Here is an 18,220-nt window from a genome sequence, read left to right as displayed (position 1 = left end):
CATGGCATACTTTCTCTGAAATACTAAGAAAGAAACAAAATCTGGATGTCTCTAAATAATACTTCCTGGTTCTTAAATTTATATTTTATTGCAAATGACACAGGAGTCATCTTTGATTTTTATTAAAACAAAACCAAACACTAAAACACATTAGGCCCACACTGTTTCCAGGACTCAGGGCCCACAGGGCTTCATAGATATTCCCTTACCTGCTTCTTTCCCCTCCTCTTCCTAGTTTTTCCTAGAGTACCCTTTTAAAGTTTACAAGAATATATATACAACTTGTAAAATTCAACTTTTTTTGGGACTTTAAATTTACTGTTGTAAAATCCAAGGGGAAAGATATAAATTGATGGATCAATACAGATATAATGTCAAATATATCAATGGAGGATAAGGAAAATGAGAGTACAACAGCCCAAATCTTGGTTTAAAAAAAAAAAAAAATAAGAGCAAATCACAGCCACCTCCAATACCAGCACATACATTTGTCAGCAAGCTGACCACAGACATTCAATACATAGGGCAACATAAGCCCTTTCAATTCTCTGACAAGTTTCAAATATCCAGAATATTTTCAGTCCTTGTCTTGTTTATCTGTTGATGAAGGATTTCTAGGAAGATTTAGGAGGGCTTCGATTTTCTTAACATCATCGTTGGATTGATTTTTCTGTAAATTACTTTCAATTTCTTCAGGGAGTTTTTCTGTAAATTGTAGTCTGGCTTCCCTGTATTCGAAAAATGAAAAGGATATCAATTTCCATTTTTTTAGTTCTTAGAGATTTTTTTAAAAAGATATTTGCCTTACTCTTCCTGTAACTTATGACTATTATGATTATGATTCTGCTATAACAGCAGCTCCGATCCAAAAGATATCCCAGAATTCTTATAACAATGATGTACAGGAGCTGAAGTACATGGAGCTAAGGTATAAGCCTCAAAATCTGGCTGTCCCCTCTCAGTGTCAGGGTGATGCGAGAGAGTTCCCAGCCACTCTGTTAAACTCTCTGTTGGCAGACACTGTAGCAACTAGAAAAAGGCTGAAATAATGGTAATCTACGTATGAAAAAGTGAAACAGGTCACTACAGATGTGTTTGTATATATATATTAGAAGTTAAAAATCAACTTCCAAACAACAGATAAATAATTCTTCTAACTCTGTTTTAGTGCCTTCTTTCTTTTAAGTGATTATCAAGATCACCTAAGGCTTCTATTCTCAATTGTTCACAACCAGATTTGTCCACTTCGTCTGTTTCTCTAGCCAATTTTCTTCTTTTTTAATAATTTTTAAAAAAGATTTATTTATTTATCTGGGGTACAGGCCAGAGGTGTGGGGTGTGAGAAGATTCACCAGAGACAGAGTGGGGAACAGAACAGGCAGACTGAAAGACACTGCTGAGGGGAGCAAAGGGCTAGCCAGGAGAGGTCTGCTGCACCCTGTGGGTATCTCCCTGGTGGGGGATCGAACTTGTGCTACAGCGGCTGTGGAGAGTTTCATAGGTTGCGTCTTAACCCCTCGAGCCACCAGGAAGGCCCACTAGCCAGTTTTCTATATGTTCTGCTCAATAAGGCAATTTTTCAGATGGATTTCTCTAGTTATTGTCAAGCAAAGAAGCAGACATATAAAAGGCTCTTAACTGTTTATCAACTCTCCTCAGAAATATCACATTTATACACATGTAATTTATATAGAGAGAGTTTATATGTATTAATGACCTATACAATTTTTTTTTTCTATTTCCTTCTGCCAAAATATTCTTTCTTTGGTGTATTCTATATGCCAAAGAAATCTATATTCAAGTTATTGTTCTTGCCCATTTTTAAGGTTTTCTATCTCTAAATAAAGTTAACTGATCAATTCTTCTAGTTTTTTATGTTTTTTTTAATTGGAATACCATTATTATTTAGGTATATTTTTCCAAATGTTAATTCTTCTACAACTTCTATGTCAAATTAAAACGGCCAATAATTTTCTTATCTAACTCATTGCTCAAAGCTTCCATTATTAAAAAAGAAAAGAAGAAAGGAAAGGGAAAGGGAAAGGGAAAGGGAAAGGGAAAGGGAAAGGGAAAGGCAGGGAAAGGAAAGAAAACAAAGGTCTCTTATGACACCTAAAGAGCTAGAAATAAGCTGGGGCCTCCCTGGAGGCGCAAGGGGTTAAAACGCTGCACTATGAAGCTATCCGCAGCCACTGCAGCATGAGTTCAATCCCTGGCCAAGGAGATGACCCACATGGCACAGTAGACCTCTCCTGTCTCGCCCGCTGCTCCCCTCAGCAGTGTATTTCAGTACATCTGCCTGTTCTGCTCCCCACTCTGTCTCTGATGAATCCTCTCACCTTCCACATCTCTGGTCTGCACCCCAGCTCTGATATGCATAAATAATCTTAAAAAAAAAAAAAAGAACTAGAAGTAAGCTAATGCTATCATTCTTTCAATTCTCCCATAATTTCAAATTGTATGCTGGCATTCATAATTTAAGTGCTCTTTTTTTAGACCGTAGATAGCGGCCTATCCTATCTAACCTCTTACCCAGGAGAAGAGGAAGGAATGAAACAAACATACTGAGCATTGTGATAGGATTCTGTCCTTGGTACAGCTGAGGAAACTGAAACTTGAAGGAAAATATCTAAGATAACAGAACTAATTAAGAGTCATTAGCTCCTTGTCTTATAGTACACCAGTCCTTGGACAACAGATATACAGATACTAATAAAATTTCCATATATGCGTGTGTATGTGCGTGCATACATGCGTATGCGTGTGTGTGTGTGTGTGTTTAGCACAACAGAAATTTCAAGCAAAAACATGGAAAAAAAAAAGACTGTTTAGCTGTTCAACTACCAAAGCAGCAGCAACAAATGTCATTGTGGGTACCCAGGAAGCTGAACTGTGAGAATTATTTCTACCAGGAGTACCAGATGGCAGCCTATTATTTTATTCTTCCAAAGAATCAGCACAAAGTCTACTATCAGTCTGATTACTGTATCCAGGGGATGACTTTCTGGAACAGGTACAAGTTTTCATCCTCTTCAGTGGCATGAACAGCCACTATATCTACTTAATTCTTTTGTGCCCAAGGCAAGAAGTAGAATCTTTGAAAGGTAGAGACTATCATATTCTGTATTGTTCATAGATGTATGTGTAAACAGAGATAATCACCTTATAAACAAAGTCAAAGCTTACTCATTGCTGTGAATTTTACTTAGGTAATTTCCTGTGATGTCAAGAACATAGGAAAAGAAAAACTATGCAACCAAATGAGATGTAGAGTATTTTTTTTTAAAAAGATTTATTTATTTATACAAGCAACTGGGTACAATCAGAAGCGCGGGAGGGTGAGAGAATTCACCAGAGCCAGAGCGGTGAGCAGAACAGGCAGAAGGACCGAAGTACACTGCTGAGGGGAGCAGTGGGCGCGGCAGGAGAGGTCTGCGCACCATGTGGTGGCCCCCCCGCTGGCGGCAGGGAATAGAACCGGCACTATAGAGGCTGCGGGCAGCTTTGCAGCCCAGCGCTTAACCACTGTGCCACCAGGGGAGGCCCCGAGATTTACAGTATTTTAACTTAATATATTTAAGGAAAGATCCTGATCAGATTAAAAATAAAATTAGTGTCTTTCTTCCTTAACTAAAAAAATTAAATGACCATATAGGATACAACTTGAAAGACTCAGTAAAAATAAACTCTTCTCTGAACCGAGTGGCAGTTTGCAGTACTGCCAGGTTAAAAGAACAGCACCATCTAAGGCCTCTGACTGGGAAGTCAGTTATTCTAGACTTAACATGCTCCTTACCATTCGTGCCGTTTCTGTTCATGAAGTGCTATTAGATCTTTCTGTTTTCTTTCTTGAAGAGTCTCACCATAGTACTTCTGAAGCACCATCAATAGGCTTCCTATAGGAGTGCTGATGGCAAAGCAGAGGGAAAGTTTAGGAAAAAGGCAATCATCACACCAACAATCAGACAACAACTAAAGATCCTGTCGAATAAAGAAAACAGTAATAAGACAATTTCCATCTTGATCTGCACAACAGAGATAATCAATGCAACTTCTTAAAATTAACTGATATAAAAACAACAGGTCTGAAAATTGGCTGTTTTTTATCATGAATGATAAATAACCAGATACACACACATGACAAGCTCTAGTAAGATGTGCTCCTAAAGTACTGTTTCTCAGAAACAAAATTAATAATGGGAATGGTATCAGACTCCCCAACAGGAAGGAACTGTGGAGGGCATTTTTAGTTGGGGAAAGGATGCTACTGACTTTTGGGGAAAAAGCTGCCAAAATATCCTAAAACTTAAAGAGTCTGGTATAAATGTCTCACATACCTGCCAATAGTTACCCATTAAGAAACTGATGACAAATGTGGTAATGAAGAGGGTTTGATTCTTGTTTTCTCAAGGGGAAGACATTTTTGACAATGAACTTAAGTTCCCACTGGCTACAACTTAAGTAATCTTATTAAAAGTTACTTTTGCTAAGTGGAAATGTCCATCAACAGACCAATGGATAAAGAAAATACAGTATATACCATAGATTATTATTCAGCCTTAGGCAATCCCGTCACATGCTACAACATGGATGACATGCTGAGGACATTAAGCAAGGTACTAATAAAATTTATGTTAATTTAGAACCAAACTATGCTGATACTTACCCTAGCAAGGCTCCAATTATGCCACCAGCCACCAGGCCACGCAGGCCTAAGTTTATTCTAAAAAGACTTCCTGTGACAGCTATTTAAAAACAAACAAAAAGAGGCAATATTAAATCATCTTTAAAGATCAGAATTTTCATCTTTAAATTTCTTCCTACAAAAACACAACCCCCTAAGTAAGTTTCCTGAACCAAACATTAATATACCACCACAAAACAAGATTTCCTGAACCCAAAATGTTGATTCAGCTAGTTTCTCATTCTTTAGCAGGTTTAAAGAAACATTCCTTTTACAAACCACTTCTTTAATCTGTTCTATGGATCTAACGTATTCTGTTTCATTTCTTTCTGCTCACCTTAAAGTTCTGTAATTTTTTTCACTTCCATTTTTTTTCACTTCTTCCTTGTTCATGGAAAGCTTTCCCCAAATAAACTTTTAAACTTCAGAGCTGCAACTTAACGCATTTTCTCACCTTATCCTTCCTTATAAGGCTATCCTATAGCTCAGGCAGGCCCAGAAGAGGGTAGTTGCCCTTAGATGCCCCCTGGTGGCCTGTACACAGGTGCTCATTGCTTCCCATTGGTATTCAATGATGTTCTCCTTTCCTTCTTTGTAATATTGTCACTTATGTTATATAGTGGATCTCTTACCAAAGGGAATATGTTCTGAGAAATGCATCATTAAGTGACTTTGTCACTGTGTGACTATCAAGATATATGAGAGGCTGCTGCCAGCATAAAATGCAAGGACTTTATGACAACAATATCAGTAGGTAACAGGAAGTTAGGACTACTGCTATATGGTGGGATATGTGATTGTATGTTAAAATACAATGTTGTTGTTATTATTTTACAAAACCATATGCATTTTAAAGAAGGGAGAAAACGGGAAAAGAAAGGCAAAGCAATACATTTACAATGTCTTTTATATTAACCAATGTATTCATATACCATTTCTAGTAATTCTTGTTTCCTCCTGTGGAGTAAAGTTAGTATGTTATCATTTCCTTGTTCCCATATACCTCCACTCCTTTCTTTTCTTTTGTGCTATGTCATATATAGCTTTGCTATATATTCAATAATTCAACTTTAGTTTTTTTAATCAACTACGAAAAATATAGCTATATCTATAATGCATTTAATAATTGTCTTATCAATGTTCTCTAATTCTGTTCTCTAATTCATGTAGATTCAAGTTACTATCTGGTATCTCTTCTTTTCAGTCTAAAGACTTTTCTTTACTATTTTATAAGGTAGGTATGACAGTGATGAATTTTGCTTATTTGTCAATTATTTAATTAAATCTGAAAGATTTAATTAATTGACAGGTTATCCTTTTCAGTACTTTTAATGCCACTTTACTAGCTTCTGACTTCATTGTGATGAGTTAACCCAACTGTCCGAGCCAGTTTTTCTTGCTGCTTTCAAGAATTTTCTCTTTGCTCTTTCAACAGTGTAGCTGTTATGTGTCTTGATGTGAATCTCTTTATGTCAAGTCTTCTTGGAGTCTGCTGAGTTTCTTGGATAGGTGGATTTATGTTTTCCATTACATTTGGGAAGTACGCGAACATTATTTCTTAAAATACTTTTTCTGTCCCTTTCTTTCCACCTAGATTCCCATTTTATATATGTATATATATTTGCATGTATATGTATATATGTATGTATATATATTGTTATGTGTATGTATATATGTATATGTGTGTGTGTGTATATATATTGGGATTCTGGCTGGTATCCCATAAATCTGAGGCCCTGTTCATTTCTCTTTTTTAAAAATTCTGACTTCCACAAGTGACAATCTATATTTATCTTCAAGTTCATTGACTCTCTTATGCTATCTCAAATCTGTGTTGAGTCCCTCTTCTCCAATGATTTTTAAATTTCTATTGTTATACTAACAACACCACACTTTTAACTTGATTCCTTTTCAAGATTCCTATCTTTATTGATTTTTACATTTGATGAAACATTGTCATCATACTTTTTCTTTCCCTCTCCCTTTTTTAATTTAATTCTTAAAAAAAAAATGTTTTGAAATCTTTTGTTTGGTATGTCTTAAACCATATTTGAAAAGACTGAAAAATATAAGTAAGAACAAAAATGTCTTACCTCCTGCAATGACAAAATGGCTTAGGGTATTTTTATTTTGGTACACATTTAGACCAGTGTTCACAGAGCTAGGAAGAAGGAAAAACCACAAAATTTAAGGCATATCCCATTTGCTTTCTTGATTACAATTTACACTAAAGTGACAAATATCTATTTAGAAGAGGCTGCTATGTCAATATCTGGTCCTAATCTAGCCCTCATCCAGACTGTTAATACATCTGCAGGTTTTCTAGGTGGACCTTTTCTTGCTGAAGAACAATAAAAAATAATCAAATTTCTGGAGTAAATATCCATTTAGAAAGAGAAAGGTGCAGAAGAGTTTTGTAGAACTTTTCCTACTTAGAAAGTCTGTATCTATTTTGATACTAGTGGGTAAAACTCTAACTAAGGATGCAAAACTACAACTTTTACATAGACAAAAGCTCTTGAGAAAAAGATATGATCAATCACTTTCATGTGGTGTTCAGTTTTTATAATTCCACTTGTTCAAAAGATGTGCTCCTAAAAAAATACGGAAAACTTTGTCACAATCCAGAAAGAACTTACTTGAATATGGTCACAAACACTGCAGTTCTCCAACTCCAGCGCCAGCCGTACCGGATGAAGCCTCGTGTGGCAGCATGATGTGCAGATTGCTAGAGTTAATAAAAAGGCTATGAGCTTCCAAGACACCTTGATACTTTCTTTATTCTACAACTGTAGTGAAGGGATGTCAGCTATAGATTAGGCAGGAACATGTCGACAGAAACAACAGAAGACCTACAGAAATTGTTTAAGTATTAAAACTTAAACAAAAGTCCCATGTATATTCTTTCCAATCAGGAAATAGAAAAGGAATTAAGAATTGCCAATGTCAATTAAGTATCAACTGAGAATCTGTTGGCAAACACAACATATCAGTATTGGACATGCTTTTAATGTTCAAGAAATCTTAGGGAAAAGAAAAACATAAAAAACCGAGTAAAAAATAAAGGGTAAGGATTAAAGTAATATAGATGTACAGGAAAGGAACAGAGGGAGAAAAAAGAACTAGTACTTACTGGCCACTCAAATAAATTAGTGTTAACATATCTCATTTAAGCTTTTTTTTTTTTTTTCCTTGCATAGAACTGGGTTGTAGGCCAGAGGTGTGGGGGGCGGGGTGAGAGGATTCACTAGAGACAGAGTGGGGAGCAGAACAGGCAGATCTATTGAAATATATTGCTGAGGGGAGCAGCGGACAAGACAGGAGAGGTCTGCTGAGCCATGTGGGTTAGCTCCCTGGCCATGGATCATACTCAGGCTGCAGAGGTGATAGTACTGAGACTTAACCCGTAGGCTACCAGGAAGGACCCCTCTCATTTAATCTTTACAGTAGTTTCAGACGGTGTTTTACTAAAGTATAGAGAGGAAGCTTCTAACTAAGATCACTCAGCTAATAAGGAATGCAATTAAACTGGATGAGAGGTTATCTGTCTCCATAGCCCATTTTTGCTATCCTACCATAGAACATGTCTGGTACAATATTGTGATGGTAAAGTCTAGACTTTGAAAGAACCTGAGAGAATCCCTAAGTGGGTACTTACTAGGTCATATTGGGTAAGTCAAAACATCTCTGACAGGGATATGGGTTCACAGTTTTTAATAAATAGGTAGATAAATATAAATTAGATACAGATGTGTGCATGATGATGTATATTTCCTGCCTGCCCTGGGCAAACAGAGTACATAATATTCTAGTAGCAAAATGAGCAAATCTTAAAAACAGGTATTGATCTTTAAATACCATTTTCCACTACAAGAAACCAGCGCTCCTTGGTCAAACAGCTAATTCCAGGACTGGTACTAGAAAAGTAAAAAATGAGCCAAGATGCCAAAATATCAAGGTGGAATCAAAAGAATGATGAGATCTTATCAAAAGGATATAGGATATAGCCTGAATGGGCTCAAATGTCCAAACCCTGAACATTGTAAGCGTCGAAATAAGTAACAATAACAGATTACAAACATACAGAATAAATAAACAAACGGGAATGGAAAGTTCTCCCTGTAGCAGGATACTAATAAATAAATATAAAAGGAATGATGGAATTAGAAAATGGTCATTTGGCAACTACCACAGTAATAACAGTTTCAGGCAAAAATGCTCACTGAATACTAAAACCAGAAGGTAAAAATTTGATGAAAAATAGATTTACAGGGCCTCCCTGGTGGTGCAGGGGTTAAAGACAGCACCATCAAGCTATTGCCAGGCACTGAATCATGAGTTCGATCCCTGGCAGGCCAGGGAGAAACCCACATGGCACGGCAGACCTCTCCTGCTCGCCCACTGCTCCCCTCAGCAGTGTATTTCAGTAGATCTGCCTGTTCTGTTCTCTACTCTCTCTGGTGAATTCTCTCACCACATGCACTTCTGGCTTACACCCCAGTACTAGTATGCATAGATAAATAAATCTTTGGGAAAAAAAGAAAAAAAGATTTACAAAGTGTCCAGAAAGTATCCATAAGTTATTTATTAATTACAAGGGAAAAAATAGTAATTTTACAGTGAATAAACCTGCCAAGAGACCACTTAATCATGTCACAAAATTGAATGTCGAAGTAAAAAGATGTCAGTAAAAACAAAGCATGTACTTCTGATACAATATACAGGATATTCCTGTATACTGTACACAATATATACAATATACAGGATATTCCAGAAACTAATAACAAGAAAACATCAAATAAATCCAAATGGAGGGACAGTCTACAAAATAAATGGGCCAGTCTTCAAAAATGCCAAAGTCATGAAAGTCAAAGGAAGACAAAGAAACTGTTCCAGATTAAAGGAGACTAAAGAGGCATGCCAGGCAAATTCAGCATTTGATCCAGTATCAGATCCTGAGCCAGAAAAAAAGTTTATTATTCATTTACTTTTAAAATAAATTATATCATTTAGCAACTAGCAAAATTTACATGAAGTCTATATATAATTACTATTATATATAAGTAACTATATATAATTACTATTATATATAAGTACTATATCAGTGCTAATTTCTTGATTTGGAAAATTATATTGTGGTTGCTTAAGAGAAAGTCCATGTTTTTAAGAAATGTACGTGGTGCCTAAATTTACCCCCAAGGAAAATTTATAGGAAAATACTATGCATTACATAGATAATGACAAAACAAAGGTAGTAAAATGTTAACATTTAAAGAAGCTGGGTACAAAGCAATAGGAATTCTTTGTTCTATTTTTATAATTTTTCTTTCAGCTTAACAATTTTTAAAAAACAATGCAAAAACATTAACACACTCTTAGCTGTAATTTCCTCACTAATACAACAAAATTGAAGGACAGAAATGATATAACAAATGAGCTGGTACTCTATAAACTGTAAAGTTATACATATTAGCTATTATTTTAATGTGAACTAGTATACTCCATGAAGGCTTTGTGAATGGAATAAATATATGATGGCTGAGCCCTGACGATTCAGTAGGGGTTTAAAAATACATTTCAGAAACAAAGCCAGACTGGTGATTCCTTTTGAAGAAAAAATAATCTGACAAACCACGCATATGCATTTAACATTAGTAATTCCTTGTTATTAAGTATAGACTTTGTTGTTTTACTCTGACATCCAAAACCCTCCCAACCAACTACCTAACTGAATAACCAAATATAAAGTGAAATATTAAATGCCCTGTATATTATAAAAATAGAGTACCTACCACAGCATCAAGCTGGTTATGATAAACTTCCGCTTGGCTCTGCTCAATGTAGCGCTGTTTAGCATGAATAAAAGCTGGTATTCCCCCGTATGCCCAGCCAATGATGCCTGCTGAAACTGCTGCCCTGTAAATATTCTCAAGTTCCTCTGACGTTCTCTGCTGTTCACTAGAACATCAAAAAGACAGTTGTCTGAGATTACCTATGGCTACTTCTCTCTAAAGGACAGGATAATTTATCCCAAATGCTAACACCACAACAATTTTCATTGTAGCCAGATTAAATCCTGTGATGAATTAAATAATGTAGTTATATTATGAGTAGCTCAAATCTCTGACTAAATGAATCTATTCTGTTAGAAATTAAGAGAGTAGTTACTTGTGGGAATGCAGTGACCAGTAGGGGCACAAGGGGGAGCTTCTGAGTTGCTGGCAAATTTCTTGTTGGATAACTGTTTAATTTGTGGAAATTCACTGATCAGCAAATACTTAGCTCTTTTTTCCTGAGGCGTATTATACTCCAATAGAAAATTGTTTTAAAGCTAATTTTATTTGATGACTGTCACAATTCTACCATATTCTGGAAACAGCTTCCTGCTTTTGTGAGTTGGAAGTAGAGATCAGTATTTTCTCTTTTTGAATTTTAAGCTAACCTTTTGAATACACAACCTTATGACCTTGTAGGACAATGCATGTAAGAGTGAAATTCTTAAAAAAACCCCAAAACCTCTTTCTGAATACCTGTTTTAACTTCTATATCATACTCAGACGGGGCTGTCTTATAAAAAACAACAGACATTAACCTCACTTTGCAAAGGGCAGCACAGATCAGCCAAAATTAACCAGGTACAATTACTGTTTCATTCAATGTGTTACTATCAAAATTACAAAAAACTAGACCCCTTAGTAAAGCTTCCAAGATATTCTATGGAAACTGCTCTAATTAAGAGCTAAGTTTGTAATTATTAAGTAACTATACATGATGGCCTTCTTAGGAAAATAAACTGCTAAATGTTAATTATTTACATTACTAACTTGCTTTCTTTAGAAAATGTGCAAGTGCTTAATTCTAATTACCAATACCCACAATATTTCTGAAATCAAAACCAGTGAGTCTTTATAGTTTTTGCATCTGCAAGAGGAATCGAAGATAAATCTCCCAGGAAACTGCGATTCTTGTGTCAAAAGAAAAACTGCTATAATTTGAACTTTGTATTTTATCTTTTCTAGTAAACAAGACAAACATTTCCATAAAAGCTGACCCACAGCAGAGTTCAGAAAAGAGACGTTGTAAAAGAATTTAAGATTTAACATGCCAGGAAGTGGTCAATTGTATTGAAACTATAGACTTTGGGGGGGTGAACATACTGTAGTATAAACTGACATTACGTTATACGACTGTACACCTGAAACCTATATGCTATACATATTTTGTCTCTTTTTCAACCTCTTAAAAAGTTCATGAAGTAGGTGACGATCCAATTTTATTGATATGCAAATTGTTTTAAGAAGTTATGTGGTTGATCCAAAATGGCCAGTGGATAGTGAAGTAACTGGGCACACAGATGGGAAGGACCTAGACTGAAGGAAACAAGAATGGGATTGTGGTTCTGTCACCCACTGCTAAGTGACCTGCAGCCAAATTACAAGCTCTTTGAGCCCCAGTTTCCACATCCATGCCAAGGAGGCTAGTATGAAAGTTACACTAGATTATCTTTCAAATTTCTTTAATTTCCAAGATTCTGTGATTCACCTCTTCCATTAAACATTATGTACTCTCTCACAATTCTCTCAAAAAGGCTTCTCATTTTCCTTAAAATGGCAAAATCTAAATAATTACATGCAATTCTGCTCCCTTGCCCCAACCATTTCAGCAACATAATTTAACCAGCTGTTTTAATTTAACCACTTAATAACACAACAGGTAAAGTACTTCACTTGAAAGAGTAACTTTTCACCAGTAATTGATAAATGAATAAAGGATGAAATAAATGTGAGTCTGTTTTTCTTTAAAGCTCATCAATAAAGGCTAACCTTTATTCTGAAATATCCTGATTTATGAATCCATCTAATAACTTTTCTAAAATGAGAAGCCAACAGCTGTTACTATTTTTTATGTATTTCTTATTTGGCAGAACAAAAATCTTAGAAGTCTCTCTGCCATTTCTTCAACCTCCGTATTTTTGGAGGGGTGGGAAAGTGCTGGTCATTAAACACGAAAGGTGGATGGAGGGCAAGTGAAAGACAGAAAAGAAAAATGGAGTAGACTCCTGCCAATGTGGGTGTCAGGTTCACTTCTGAAACTAGTTTGGTCCAATTCTTCTAATCGGTAAAATCTCTTATCTGTAAAGCAACACTTTAGAGTATATTACCTAAGCATCCGAGAGATTTCCTTCCATGAGTCTCACCCACCCCAACTGAAACTCGGCTTGTCAATCAACAGAACTACTAGATGTCGGGCTAGTATACCCTACAAGTTTAGGGTATAAATCCCAAATCCCAAATGAAAATAAACCACAGCTTCCCGGGGTCCCTTGCACTAGGATGACTCAGGTTGCAGGACACCTCCTTCACCCCCTTCCCCACAGACCCTGGGCACTTTTACTCTTTGACAAACAGCTGCCGGAGGCGGTCCCATCCAGATTCCGGGAGATGGGGTTCGGGGACGTAGGAAGGTAGCTTCTGCTCCTCCGCAAGGGGCTCCGAGTCGGCGGCCAAAGCTTGCGCAGCTAAGACCCGAGGGAAAAGACCTAGCGCCCTGCAGGAGAAGATCCGGGGCGCGGGCGGCCGCACCTCCATGGCCCTCTCCGAGCCTGCGGACACTTGGGTGCTCAAGGCCCTGTCTATCGCCGTGGGAGGAGACTGCGTGTAACGGCAAGAACGAGCCGAAGCGCACCCACACACTAAGTCCGCGGCCACCGCCACTGACACCGTTGCCCTCAGTAGGCGGCCGCACTTAGCAGGATCCCCAACACACGAGACAGGAAGTCCCGCCCCAGGGGCAAAGGTCAGGGGGCAGGCCGGGGGCGGAGCCGAAGTCTCAAACACTTCCGGTCGGAGATGGGCCGGACTTAGGAGGACCCAGCCCATCCCCCGGAAATGAAGTTGTAGGGCTCAGTTCTCTCCGGCCCCGCCCGGGTCTCGCTGCCTCTGTAGCACCTGAACCCTACAAACCCCGGCCTCAGGCGGGTTCTGGTCGGCCAGACGTGCCCACAGGACGCAATAGTTTAACATACTGACACGCCGGGAATCCCACACAGAAGCACGTGCAGGTATCTGCACTACGGAAGTGTGAACTCCAGTGTAAGCGGAGTACGGAAAGGGGAGGGCGATTTGCACAAGAGCGAGCCCAACCCGTATCATTCCTACTCCGTTCACTTCTGGGTTTTGAAAGGACATAGCCAGTGAAATTAGGTCTTGGTGCCAGTTACCGTGAGCTTTCTACAGCACTTTATTTTTTTTTAAAGATTTATTTATTCATACAAAAACTGGGGTGTAAGCCAGAGTTGGGTGGGGGGTGGTGGTGGTGAGAGGATTCACCAGAGACACAGTGGGGAGCAGAACAGGCAGATCTACTGAAATACACTGCTGAGGGGAGCAGTGGGCGAGGCAGGAGAGGTCTGCTGCGCCATGTGGGTTGCTCTCTGGCCGGCTGGGGATCGAACTTGTGCTGCAGTGACTGGCAATGGCTTGATAGCTTGATAGCTGTTTTTAACCCCTGTGCCACCAGGGAGGCCCAATTTCTAGAGCACTTTAAAGGAATCAGCTCTGTTCAGTTCTTCACAAGGTGGGTTTTGCCTACTGCTTCTCAATAGGCATCCAGTTTCTGGAAATTTATCAGGTCTCTGATGGTGCAGCAGTAATACCTTGTTACTACAGACTTCTCTCGCCATAGTTTTTATTAAAATGCCCACATTTGCAATATTCTCAAACAGATCTGTGATTTTATTTAATCTTTGTTAGCAACCATGGCCCTTTTTCTCTGCCAATCCCTATCCCTCTTTTATTCTTTTCTAAATGTAATTCAAAATCGCTACACTGTTTAGTAGGATACAGTGAAGAGTTCTGGAATTTGGGCCTCCCTGGTGGCGCAAGGGGTTAAGTTTTAGCACTGTGAAGCTATCAGCAACCACTGCAATAGCAGTTCTATCCCCAGGCCAGGGAGCTGACCCACATGGCCTTTCCTGCCTTCCCCCTGCTCCCCTCAGCAGTGTATTTCAGTCAATCTGTCTGTTCTGCCCGGCACTCTGTGTCTGATGAATCCTCTCACTGCCCATTCCCCCACATCCCTGCTCTTGTATGCATAAATAAATCTTAAAAAAAAAAGTTCTGGAATTTGATAGTTGGACTTCTTGCTATAGCTAAAGCCCAGAGGAGTGACTGATCAGTGACTAGCTGTATCAGCAATAGTGCCAGGGAGACAGTGCCAGCAAGTGCTCCCAGCACAGCACTTACTACATTGCGCAATTTCTATTTGCTTATATATCTCAACATATTAATTTTGAGGCCAGAGACCCTAAATATTTATCTCTGTATCTCCAGGACCTAGTGTGGTATGTGATTGTTGAATTCAGATCCTATATCCTGGCTCTGACTCTAAGTTGCTGCTTAACCCGTAGTGGGCACCATGATAAAGTCCCAAGGTCTGAAAGGCCAAGAAAAAGATGCATAATTTGTCTGCTCTACATTTTGAAAAAGTTCAATACTTAAGATAATTCCAATATCATTCTGGGATGAGGGAATTAGGGTGTGAGGTAGAAACTAACAAAATCATTTATATACAATTCACATGCCCACTCACTGTCCTATTGATACAAATGAGGTTATGTTAACAGGCAAACAGGCTAACTCTATAGCTACTTTCTCCTTTGGGTGACTGGAGCCTTGTTTCTAAGTTTCTCTTTGACATTCCTAGTACCTCAGCAAATTTCTGACCCTTGGCCACTGGTAAGCTCTTCTGATTACCCACCTGTCACCTTCCCGTACACCTGTTTCTCCAAACTCATTGGACTTACTATATATTTTTTTTTAACCATCAGGGAAATACTCTTCTACTTGCAGTCTGCTCTTTGTGAAGGTTATCAGAGTGACACTAAGCTGAAGGTGCTGAGATTTACTTGAATCATTGTTTCACGTACAGTGCTCTCCACCTCCAGATGTAACAGCAGAGTAAAGGGAAGGATGTCAGTGCAGTGACCACATTGGGCCTGGAACTACCGCTCTCCTGCACTCAGCCCTTGTTGTGGAGTTGCACTCATAGAATCCAATAGTTTCTTCCTCCACAATGAATTTTTGCCCAGGGGTCAGATGGTTTCCTTTCCCTGCCAGGTTCATGGGATATGGCCTCTACTGCATGTATTATATATTAATTATATTATATTATGTTAGTTATATGATATGTAACATGCAGTGTTCCTATAGGTAGAATGAACTGAGAACTCTAAGGATCACTTAATTTACTCATTTCTCAAAGTGTAACTTGAGTTTTACCTCCATAAAGTTTCTCATCTTCCCATATGGAAATTTCTTCTTCCTCTAAAATCCAAATCTACATTGTCTTTATGAATTGACCTTATGATTAAGACCTCATGTCTCCTTAATCACCTTCCACCTATGCCTCTCATATTATCACTTATTTTATCATATCAATGACAGGATCCCTTGATACTAGGGAGCCGGTTGTAAACATTTTCCTGTCTTCCACTGTTTGTACACAGTAAATGCTGAAGAAGCATTTGATAAATATTGAGTAATTTGTCATTGTACCCCTCTGCCTCAGCCACAACACTTTATCTCTGGATACAGTAGTATTACCTTAAATGAAAGCATCTTTAGACTCCCAGGAAGATGGGTTTTTATGTATCTATCTGTGCTCTTGTCTGTAGTCAGCATAGGGGTGAAGGGTAGGAAACTGTCCTCATTGGAGCTGATCCATAGGTTCCCATTAAATGTCTTCTCTTGGGGATCTTGGGCTGAGAGAGAGCCTGGCAGTCTTGGAACTGCACACAGCAGCACTCTAAAGACAGACCAAAACTCTTGTTCTAGTTATACCCTGCCAGCTGCTGCAAAACTTATGTAGATTCTTCAAGATGCCCTCACATCTTTTTAATAATATTTTTGCTTGAATTTGCTAGAGGCAGTTTCAGTTCTTGGCAGCTAGGAGAAACTAACTGAAGAGGGCAGAATAAGGTGGGGGTACTGACAACATCACATAGATGACACTCCCCAAATAAAGGAAAAACAGTATTTGTGTGAGTTGAGTATCTTATTTCATTCAATTAAACTAAATCATTCTCTTTCCTTGAAGAGAAGTGTGGGTTTTAGCCCTCCAGCAAGTCATTAACATCAAACAACAATCTTCAAAAATTAAGGGGTTAAAAAGTATTTTCAAAGACATACATTTTACATATTGCTACACACCATCCTCATACTATCTACACCAAGACAAACAATAAACACGTATAAAATCTGAGTAACATTTGCTATGTTTAAATACAAAGATGCCTTACTGACTCTTCAAAAAGCAGGTGAGAATTTACATTGATTCAAATCTATTAGGCTTATCCAGTCCTTGGAACCAATGGCTGGGCGGTCTGTAACTAGGATCTAGGTAAGCCAACCATATCCTTCCTTCTTTCCTCCCTCCCTTCCATCTTTCCTCCCAACAATTCTTTAGTATCTACTCTGTGCGAGGCACTATATTGGATAATGGACACATAAGATGAGTAAACATGATTCCCTCCCATCAAAAGCTAACAGGACAGAAAGAGAAAGTCAAACAACTACAGTGCAACGTGGTATCATATGATACAGATATGAGCAAAAGTATAACGATAGCCCCTAACTGCCTAGAGGAATGAAAGAAAGAATTCAGAAAGAAGGTATCGCTTGAGCTAGAACTTGAAACACTCACGGAAAATGTAGATTCAGCTCCTAATCCAAAGGATGGAAAATTTTGTTCTAGTTTACTGAGAGGAAAATTAAAATATGAAGAAAACGATCCTAAACACTAGGGACTCATTGTTACAAAGCAAAACCATGGTACCACTCAGAAATCCAGACTGCTTATTGTCAGACTTATAGCACCTAAGGACATTGTCCCCATAATTTTTTAGCTCAAAAACAAAAAAATCTAACTTTAAATATCTGCCTTATTCCATGCAATGATCCTACTAGGGATATTCCACTCATTATGAAGTTCCTTAGACTTAAAATTTTGTAGAAGGGTGTTAAAAAGGCCAGATACAATTCTTACAAATAGAATAAAATTCCAGATTTTATATGACTGACTGTCAGGCATGCCTACTAATTTTGAAACCAGTTAATACCAAATAGTTCTTAAGAGGCAAAGGAAAAGAGTAGATTTGTCTGTGGAAAAGTTGGGCCTAAGGGACAAGGATGATTCTGAGTTACCGGGCTATGTTGATTTTAATAAAAAAAATTTTTTTCATCTTTGAAAGAGACAATGTTAGGGAGAGCACCCTGAGAGATTAAACTACTATCCAAATGTCTTTTCCGATAATAGAAAAGGAGGTACTCTAGCATGGATTTGGATTGACACAAATATCTCCTATAGAAGTAAGTGCTAAAGTTGAATAAACTCTCAACTTAATGATATTTGGCATATGAAGGCCCCATGAGGTCCCGGCAAGACATGGACATCAATTTGATAAGGAAAAATACTAAGGGTATGCAAAGAGTGAGGAAGAGTTGCTGTTTTACAAACAGTTCCTTTAAAGAGAGGAGA

The 18,220-nt window shown here is 38.1% G+C and overlaps 1 protein-coding gene across 1 annotated transcript; it reads right to left on the bottom strand.

The window, feature by feature from the left end:
• Positions 1 to 577: 577 nt before the first annotated feature.
• On the bottom strand, positions 578 to 13,284 carry TIMMDC1 (translocase of inner mitochondrial membrane domain containing 1; the record flags this gene model as incomplete). Its single annotated transcript, XM_084231710.1, has 7 exons — positions 13,079 to 13,284; positions 10,477 to 10,642; positions 7,324 to 7,412; positions 6,778 to 6,845; positions 4,667 to 4,745; positions 3,797 to 3,907; positions 578 to 728 (listed from the first exon to the last, which is right to left on the bottom strand). The coding sequence occupies exons 1-7, from the start codon at positions 13,270 to 13,272 to the stop codon at positions 578 to 580; spliced, it is 858 nt and encodes a 285-aa protein (XP_084087836.1). The 5' UTR covers positions 13,273 to 13,284.
• Positions 13,285 to 18,220: the final 4,936 nt, after the last annotated feature.

The sequence above is a fragment of the Talpa europaea genome (assembly GCF_964194135.1).
Source record: "Talpa europaea genome assembly, chromosome: 4".
NCBI classification, from domain to species: Eukaryota; Metazoa; Chordata; class Mammalia; order Eulipotyphla; family Talpidae; genus Talpa; species Talpa europaea.
The sequence above is the reverse complement of the archived record's forward strand: the minus strand, read 5'-3'. Positions and strand labels throughout refer to the sequence as shown.